The sequence below is a fragment of the Falco rusticolus genome, chromosome 2, assembly GCF_015220075.1.
Source record: "Falco rusticolus isolate bFalRus1 chromosome 2, bFalRus1.pri, whole genome shotgun sequence".
In the NCBI taxonomy this organism is placed as follows: Eukaryota; Metazoa; Chordata; class Aves; order Falconiformes; family Falconidae; genus Falco; species Falco rusticolus.
The window spans coordinates 17443151-17452729 of NC_051188.1; the positions used below are offsets into that span (position 1 = coordinate 17443151).

The 9579-nt window shown below is 49.1% G+C and overlaps 1 protein-coding gene across 1 annotated transcript; it reads left to right on the top strand.

Annotated features, from left to right (window-relative positions):
- The first annotated feature begins 6593 nt into the window (after positions 1–6593).
- Positions 6594–8274, top strand: LOC119142662 (vitelline membrane outer layer protein 1-like). Its single transcript, XM_037375817.1, has 3 exons — positions 6594–6764; positions 7344–7447; positions 7980–8274. Exons 1-3 carry the CDS (start codon positions 6594–6596, stop codon positions 8272–8274), a joined length of 570 nt encoding a protein of 189 aa, XP_037231714.1.
- Positions 8275–9579: the final 1305 nt, after the last annotated feature.

The window sequence follows — 9579 nt, forward strand, 5'->3', positions numbered from 1 at the left end:
ATAAATCAGGAGAGAAATGTGTTCAGAATTAACTCAGAGAACAAGTCTAGAGAAGAGTTTTGCCATCACAGTTATGTCAGTAACACTGCGATATATCTAGTTTTATACCAGTTCAGTCCCAGACAACATCCCAGTAGACATGTTTTTTTCACAGAGCCTGAGCACCCTGCCCAAAGAGGGCCAACTTCAAGGAAAGATCAAGTTTCTCAGGACCATATCCAGTCAAGGTTTGAAGGGTTTTTTTCCCCAGGGAAAATTCTTTTGTCAAATGTATTTATTTTCACTCTTCAAAGTGAGCAAGGGCTGGCAGCAATACATCATGCCAGGATAACTATGGCCTTGCTTGGTATGAAACACCAGCAAAACTGCTAGCGATAAAGTCCCCAGGGATTACCACCTGCAAGCAATTTCTTAGCAGATCTCGTACATGAAGTAATTAATTCTCAATTAATTTCAACTCACTTTGGCACCCTCCCTTCTCTTTATCTCTTCAGAAAAACCCTCCCAGCAAGCTCTCCATGAGAGCTGTGGGACAGCATCAGCCCCCCACTCCCTGCCCCAGCTGCAGCCAGGATTGTTGCTCATGGATCAGGTGGGAACAAGTTGAGCAACAGGCAGGCCAGTCCCTGGGAAAGGCTGCTGACCTGCCTTGCAGTTTCTGCAAGCAACAGCTGTAATTTGTATTATGACATTCCTCAGCAGCATTTTAGTTAAAATTTTCCGAGGAATCTAATAAAAAGTGATAGAGACTGTTTTCAGCAGGAGGCATGTGCACAGCTGCAGGATGCCCATGTCTCTCTGCCACCTCAGGGCCAATGCACGTCTCTGTCACCAAGTCCTCGGGAGTGCTCAGAGCAACTCCTCACTCTCTCTTCCCCTTGTCATAGACAAACCATGGACACAGACCCTGCAGGGGGTCCTTCTGCATCCTTCCTGCCAAAAGGCAGGCTGTAAAGGAAACCCTAGAGCTTGCAGATTGACTGACACCAGGAGTGGTCTAGAGGTTATGGTGCTGGAAGTACAGGACCAGGGCACACAAATTATTAAGAAGGACTTGAGGAAGGGTAAAGGAAAATAGGCAGAGTTAAACCGTGAGGGAAGGGAGACTGCTGCAGGAAACTGAAAGCTAAAGTTGTGGCCAAATGGGAAAAATAGATGTAACATATCTGATGGCAGATTGCATGTAAAAACACAGCAGACAAAAAGCCCTTTGAGGAACAAATGGCAAAGGGAATTAACACTAATAACGTTTCTTTACATTAAAGATTTGGGAGCCTGTCAGAAAATCTGTAGGACCAGCTGACGGTATAAAAGATAACAGCAGATATGGCCATTTTTAAGTGACTTATTTATATCAGTGCTCATAGTGGAAGAAACTTTGTGTTCAGATGGTTCCAGCCACTCTTGGGGGTTAGGGATCTTAGGAAAGATTAGGTAGAAATTAAAATTACTTCAGAGGACAGACGAAAAAAATTCACGGAGTGAATAGCAATGAAGAACTAGAACTGATAATAAGTATTCAAGAGGTCTAAAATGTCTCTAAACTGGAAGAGCTAAGGTCATAGCAGTGATGGATAACATGTCATTTAGAATTACTGGAAGGCTACACAGGGGCAAAGATGAGGTCAATTTAAAAAAAAATTGTTCCAAGAGCAATCTGAGTGACTACAGACCTCTTATTCCAGCTTATATACTACAGCGGGTTCTGTCAATGTGTGCTGAATTTACATGGCAAGGTCTTTCTAGTGGGGGGACTGCAGGGGTGGCTTCTGTGAGGGAGCTGCCCCCATGTCAGACAGAGCCTGTGCCACCTGGCTCCAAGATGGACTCAGCCACTGCCCAAAGCTGAGCCCATCAGCGATGCTGGTGGCACCCCTGTAAGAACATATTGAAGAATGGGTAAAAATGCTGCACAGGAGCTGGGAGAGAAGAGTCAGAATACATGAGAGCAACAGCCCTGCAGCCCCCCAGGCCAGCGCAGGAGGGGCGGGGGGGCTCCAGGCGTGGCAGCAGAGGCTCCCCAGCAGCCTGTGGGGAAGCCCCCAGCGAGGCAGGCTGTGCCCCCAGCCCATGGAGCCCACAGGGGAGCGGGCAGCCACACTGGCTTGTGGAGGACCCCATGCTGGGGCAGGGGGATGTGCCCTGAAGAAAGCTGCAGCTTGTGGAGAGGAGCCCGTGCTGGAGCAGGTTTTCTGGCAGGACCTATGATCCTGTGGGGGACCCACACTGGAGCAATACATTCCTGAAGGACTGCATCCCATGGAAATGGCCCACACTGGAACAGTTTGTGAGGAAATGCAGCCTGCAGGAAGGACCCCTGTTGAAGACGTTCATGGAGGACTGTCTGCTGTGGGTGGGACCCCCCACCAGAACAGAGGAAGAGCACGAGGAGGAAGGAGCAGCAGAGACAAAGTGTTATGAACTGACTACAACCCCATTCCCCATCCCCCTGTGTCACTCATGGGGAGGAGGTCAAGAGTCAGGAGTTAGGCTGAGCTCAGGAAGAAGAGAGGGATGGGGGGAAGGTGTTTTTAGGGGTTTTTTTCTTATTTCTCACTATCCTACTCTGTTATTAATTGGCAATAAATAAAATTAACCTTCCCTAAGTCAAATCTGTTTTGCTCCTGACAGTAACTGGTGAGTGACTTTCCTGTCCTTATCTTGACCCATGAAATTTTCATGCTGTTTTGTCCCCCTGTCCTATTGAGAAGGGCGAGAGAGAGAGAGCAGCTGGGTGGGCACCTGGCAGCCAGCCAAGATTAACCCACCACACAGTGTGATAAGCTTGCTATCTATTTCACATACAACTTTTAATAATGATTGTAACCACTGCCAACACTTTCCTGTTAAGGATTTTCTCCAGAAATAACCTTCTTTGTCCTCATGAAGACTCTCCATAGAAATTGGATTCAGGCGAGGCAAAAAGACCCATGAGAAATTATCATGAAATATGAAGGGCATAACCATGGAAAAAAAAAAGTAAAGGCAAACATAAGGTAGACCTCAGTTTCTTATTACAAGGCTTAAAAAAGCCCATGCACCTTCTGGCTTGGAAAGCAGAAGCAAGATGGGATGCCTTGTGGAGTGGCCCTAGACACTTACCCTCTGGCAGCTGAACCACCTGCACAGAGGCTGTTCAGTGGATTTGGTTTCTAGACTTCACCGAGTGTGCACATTCCCACTGTAGTCTCTTGTGTAGCCAAATAAATGGGGGTGTCATAACTTAGATGAACCAGAACCATAACTCCAGTGGCCTCACTGGTCAGTAGAAAGGAGCAAGCAGCAGCAAATATGAGAAAGAAAGAAACTGTGAAGGGGAAAGGGGAAACCTTTGTGTCGGAGAGCTAATTCTCAGCACTAGCTGCTCTGCACTGAGTGGTGAGAAGTCATGGACTCCACCTCAGCCTAATGACTTTGTGTTATTAGGGATGCTTCTAAGAGGAGGAAACATCACTTTTCTCATGGAGGGAGTCACAGGAATCATACCACAGCACTATTAGTTTGCAGGCAGGTAGTGGCATCCCTCACCCAGCTGGCAATGTGCCTGTGTGTCTGACCCAGGCACACCAACAGTGTCACCAGTGCCTGTGCCTTGGCCCTCAAAGAACACTGTTAGTAACACAGCAAGTTTTGATCTTCTGTATCTGTTTTTAAACAGACATGACAGTGGCAGAGTGCTACGTGCTTCAAAGGCTGACTGGTCCCTTGGCAACACCAAAGAATGCTTGAAACTAGGTCATTTATCCAAAAACTTTCATTTCCAGATGTGGAAGCCATTTAACTGGCTTTATCTCTGATGGCATTCCAAAGGCCACTGTAAGAATGTTTTCAGTCCACATACAACTTAAAGTAACTCTTTTTTTAACAACCTCTGAGAAGGTTTATGTTACTAGAGAAGGCAGCCGAGTGAGAACACAGCTCCTGTGCCTTTCCTGGAGAGCCCCACCATCTTGCAAATGGGCCATAACTGACAAAATACCTTCTAGCCCATGGAAAGTAGGATTCACCTAACCTACACTTAGGTATCTACAATGTAAATGTATCTATGCAATGTCAACAAGGCTACTACAAGCACTTCACTCTTTTATCCTGATACCTTGGCTCTGCAAACACCTTTTTTTATTCTGCTGATTTCTGATTATGATTATTCTGAGCACCTGCACTGTTTTGAAAGATTATTGTTGTCATTGTAAGTCTTGGTTCCTTTTTTTCACAGGGAGGAGGACTTAAGTTGTCCAAAAAATAAGATATATTTCTTCTTTGTTTATATGTTTGAAAAAATACAGAACTTGTGTTTGTTCTGCACAGTCCATCGTGTCTTCACTTCTGTTGCTGAGTCTAATGCTATCCTACCTTCCATTAATTCAATTAAAAGAAAAAAAGATATGTCACATAACACGACCCTACAGCTACCTGTCAAAGCTAACCAGCATAGAAGTTGCCAGACTCACTGAAAAGTTCAAACTCCAGCTTTCCAATCTAACATGATGAAAAATCCACCCATCCTGGACTTGCAAGCTGGTACTTTCCCTGCCTGACTGGAGGACAGCAGGTTAACAGGAAAGAAGCAAGAGGTGAGGAGAAAGAGCTTTCCCAGATGAGAAAATGTTCATTAGCACAGATGTTGGAGACATCACCAGATACTCAGGGAAGTTCAGTGCATGAGCAGGTTTATCCAAAAGTACTCGTCTCTGCACCCCAGCAGTACAAATTCAACAATACTGTTGTTGTATTGCATCAAAACTGATACTGATCCCAGCATTTTCACCCCCATCCATGACTTACTCCTAGAGCTGGGAAGGTTTTCTGAGGCAGGAGCAGGGAAAGTTTCTTTGACTCAAGAAGAAGGTTCATCTCTCTGGAAGGGTTAAGAATCTATGAGAGCCAAGAGAGTGAAACATAAAGCTGAGAGTAGTTCCTTGTTTGTTTTCTAGATCCCCACTCTGAAGTTATAGAAACACATACAGAGTGTTCGCTTTCTCCCGTAGGCAGAGCTAATTACCAGTGTGAATTGTTTTCATTGCTTCCTGCTGGAATATCACAGAACCACTGGCCCAGTGCCACCCACCGCTGCTGCCTCCTCCCTGGGCATCTAAAAGGGAGCAATAAAAAAATCAGAAAAGGTGTTAACCAGGATCTTTTCACAGCCAGGGTCCCCCTTCTCCTACCTGCCGTGGCAGTACCACTGGGGCTGGAGCTCAGGCTGACCAACAGAGAGGAAACAGGAGAAGGTTTTGAAAGTGGTAGACAAAACAGACCCTCTCAATGAGAGGGACTGAAACAGAGCAAGATTCAGCTCTCTGCATAGAACTACAAACCAGAAAACATCTCTACCCTTTTGGTATCAGACAGTTTGAGGCCTCTTCCCCTACCTTGATCCTCTCCACTGCTTCTCCTTAAGATCCTTTTACAGTTCTAGTTGTCTCTGCCACTGCTCCACCCTAAAGCCATAATTTTCCCCATACCCTGAAAGCCTCATCACGCAGCCAGCATAGTTGATATCACTTATTCACAGCCCTTTACTGGATATGGTACCTGGGAATGGCCCATCGCTCTTCCTGTTCTTGATGCCACTCTTATGAGGAAATCCTGTTGATACCTAAAACTTAGAAAGTCCTTTCTCACCAAGAGTAGCAAAGTACTGACAAGCTATCCATTCTCCAGACCAGAACCCTGACTACACAATCCATCCCCCCTGTTATCTTCTTTCTGCCAGGTTCCTGCTGCCTATGAGATATATATATATATCTCACAATAAGACATCTCCATCCTCATTGTCTCCTGCAGGGTGCTGCGAATAACTGAGTGCAGAGGAATTTTAAAGGAATGGAAACCCCCACTCTCCCTGTATGATCACACCTCCTAAAGATACACCTGAACAACTGAGAGCTGTGACTACAGAAGTCCATGGGATGATGGGACTGTGTGCAGTTTTGCTCCCATTCCCCTGCCCCCGGTACAAGAAAGACATGAATAAACTGGAGTGAGTTCAGCAAAGGCCACACAAGATGGGCAGCTGGAGCACTTGCCCCATGAGAAGGGGTTGCCACACTTTATGTAATCGCCTGCGCTTAGTCTGTGTCCCAGCATGAAATGCAGTGGCTTCCTCAACCGCAGTGGGACTGTGAGAGAAGGAAAGCAAGGAAGAGGAAGCAAGTGAGAACTTCTACAGAGCAAAGGACCCTGAGACCCCTCCACCTCCGTTTTGCTTCAGCCCCTTCAGAGGTTTCTTCCCCTCCCACCTCACTCTCTCCAACACCCTCCTCGCAGCATTGCCAGGATCCTTCTCCAAAGTGCAGCACCCCTGTGGAGCGTGGTCCCAACTCTGCCCTGCCTTCCCTTCCATCACACCCATAAGTTTTCACAGCCCTGTAAGCCCCCTGGACGGTGCACACCTGTGACACCCCTTCCAGCTGGCAAGGGTGGCCCATCCACTGAGGGACAGGCAGTCAACAGAGGCAGTACATAGCAACAACTACCACTCCCCATGGGGTTTGTTGACACTCCCCAAGGACTCCCACCCACTCTTCTGGCTCATAAATTCCCCCATGTCGTCACCTCCACGCAGTGAGGCACCAAGCAGGTCCTCTGCAATGCAGCTGCTCATCTCAGCCATCCTCTGCCTGCTGGGCTCCTGCTGCCTCCAGGGCACAGAGGCACGGGAATACGAGTCCATCCTCACAGTGCCCAATGGAGGCCCCTGGGGATCTTGGGGGCGCCAACACTTTTGCCCCAGCGGCTATGCTAAGGGATTTGAAGTGAAGGTAAGTTTTCACTCCCTCTTTGGGGTGGGGAAAAAAAACCTGCTGTGAAATGGTGTTATTTTGTTCTGGTCTCAGCAGAGCTGGCCACAATATTTTTGTCCCGCTGCAGCAGTTTGCATTGTATCTGCATCGCTCATGCAGGCTTATCAGCAAGAAAACTCTGGCACAGAGTAGCTCTCTAGGCTCCCTGCCAGTGAGCAGTTTCTTAGCAGAGGAGTCCATGGGGCAAGGAAAGACCTGGGATTAGTACTGCAGAGCCCATTCCCAAGGGGCTGGAACAACTCACACTACCAACAGTAGTGTGTCACAGCACACTGCAAGAGGGTGGGCATGACCCAGGACAGCAGCCACCAAGCATCCCTGTGTCCAGAGCCTCTGCTCCACGGTTTGGAAAAACAGCCGAGGGGGACAACAGCAAAAAGGGCTCCCTGAGAAATACCATGGAGCTGCCCCACAGCCCTGCTCAGCAGCACTACCTGTGTCTGGCTCCTACCACCCCTCATCACGAGGGCTCACCTTATCTCTTCTTTTAAATGGGGAAGGGTGATGACCTCTCACATTTTCTTCCCCTCTTCTAAGGTGGAGTCCTACCAGGGATTTTGGCTGTTTGGTGATGACACGGCTCTGAATGGCATCCGCCTGCTCTGCACGGATGGCACAGTCGTAGAGTCCTCTGTGGGGTGGTGAGTAGTCTCCGTTTTCTCATCCTGCTTCAGGGCAGCAGCTTCTGGGGAGCATGAAGGAAAGCCAGTGCAATGGTTTCTCCATAGGCATCCATACTCCCCTGTGACAGTGACTCCCCACCCCGCCTGGGGAGGTACACAATGTGTGAAGGTCTTAGGATAGAGGTCTGGTCCCAAGGAAAGGAACAGTGCTTTGAAAGATGGAGAGTTAAAAAATGTAGATCTTAAACCTGTATTCTCTCTTTTTCCTCAAATGCTTACTTTGAAAACGACATTGATATTAAGTAACAGGGACAAAGCAGGCAGCTGAAATTCCCAGGGGGTTCTGCAGCAACAGGGTAGCCCAGGGCTGATGGTGGCTGGGCATCCAGGGGACGGTGGGGAAGCAGAGTGAAACAGGTGCTCACAGAAACCCACCATCCCTGTGTTGGTCCCTTGCCCTGGGGCTTCAGGATCCCAGGAGAGCTGCAGTGCTGATTGCAGCACAGCGGAGGATGAACACATCTTGACGTGTCATTTTCTTCTCTGGCAGGTGGGGAAACTGGACCAAGGCCCAGCTCTGCCCCAGCAACAAGCTGGTTTCCTTCTCGCTGCGCGTGGAAGAGAGGCGGCAACTGCGTGACGACACAGCGGCCAACAACGTGAGGTTCGGCTGCTCAGATGGGACAAAGCTGGAGGGCTGGGGACTTCCATGGGGGCACTTCGGCCCATGGAGCAGCAGCTGCACCTCTGGGGCCATCTGTGGGATCCAGACAAAGGTGGAGGAGCCCCAGGGAAGGGGGGACGACACAGCTCTCAATGACTTGAGAGTCTTCTGCTGTGAATAAGCCTGTACAACCACCCCATATCAGCATCTACAAAGTGGTCCACCATTAAATCTTGAATCTGTCCTTGCACAAGGAGCAGTCTGCATTTTTCTCCATCACATTTTGTCAAGAGCAGCCAGATCCTGTATCTACAGCACCCTGGGGATTTCCTTCTGCCCCCACCTAGGCAACACGAGGTTGCTGCAGCTTGCTCCCAGGTCCAGCCTGGAGCAGGGCTGAGGCTGTGCTACCAGGAGGTGCACACACACAGGCAGCCACTGATGAACACAGGGAGCAGTGACTTTACACTGTGCCGACACCTGTGCAGGCTCACACACACACGAACACAATGGGCAGCAGGTACTGTTCCTCTCTGGCTGGTCGGATTAACGTCCACTAGTGAAATACGGACCCACACGTGGAAAATGGATCTCTCCATTTGCTGGCATTAGCTACTCCGTCTGTCCCAGAGCCGCCCCAGGCCCCGGTTTCCCCAGGTGCTGGCACCGGCACCTCCAGCCTCTGAGGGTCGTGGTCCCACTCCAGTTGCTGACACTCAGCGCTCGTGCTGCTGCCCACCAGCCTGGCTGGAGGGTTGGGTGGTGGGCGCTCACCCGGGCTCCGAATAGGGACTGTGCCCGCACAGAAAGTCAATAGTAAGAATGTAAGAGTAATTACTATTAGTAGTAATAATAATTATTATTCTTGTTATGTAAGAACATTTAGTAAGACTGTAGGGCAGGCTGTGGTGATGAGGTGCAGGGCTCGGTCAGACGAGCGTACGGACCAGCCAGCTGTTACCCCGACCAGCCCCTTTTATCCCCTTTTCCCTCACACTAGCTCCCCCTGCAGAACCACCTTTGATCTTTCCCTTAAATAAAAATAATATTCTTGCACATTCCCACAGACCCCTTAAAACGTCTCATAAGAAGTTGTACAATGTCCCCAAATGTTTTTCCCCCACAGCTCCCTGTGAGTCCCCACGCCCCTGCAGGCGTTCCCCACCACCAGTCTGCAGGGCCTTCTGGGGAGGGGGTGGCCCCACCGACTCTTCAGTGGGGTTCACCAGGGCTTTGGGTCTGATCACTCTCCTCCAACAATCACAGGGAGAAGGTCTGGAGCTCTGTTGGCACTGCTGAGGTTGCTGGTTGCTCCACCTGGTATTGCCACTCCAGTTCCCACTGGGTCTTTGTGTTCATTGTGGTTAGGCTCTATAATAGGCTCTATAACAATTTTATAAACCAACAAATTCCTGGGCATGAGGACCCTACACCTGTAGGTAAGGCAGGAGGCAGAACTGTAAGGGCTGGACAATGAAGGAGGAGA

Coding starts and splice junctions, on each gene's coding strand:
- LOC119142662 (XM_037375817.1), top strand. CDS start 6,594: ATGCAGCTGCTCATCTCAGCCATCCTCTGCCTGCTGGGCTCCTGCTGC. Junction 6,765..7,343: donor CTAAGGGATTTGAAGTGAAG/GTAAGTTTTCAC, acceptor CCCTCTTCTAAG/GTGGAGTCCTACCAGGGATT. Junction 7,448..7,979: donor GTAGAGTCCTCTGTGGGGTG/GTGAGTAGTCTC, acceptor CTTCTCTGGCAG/GTGGGGAAACTGGACCAAGG.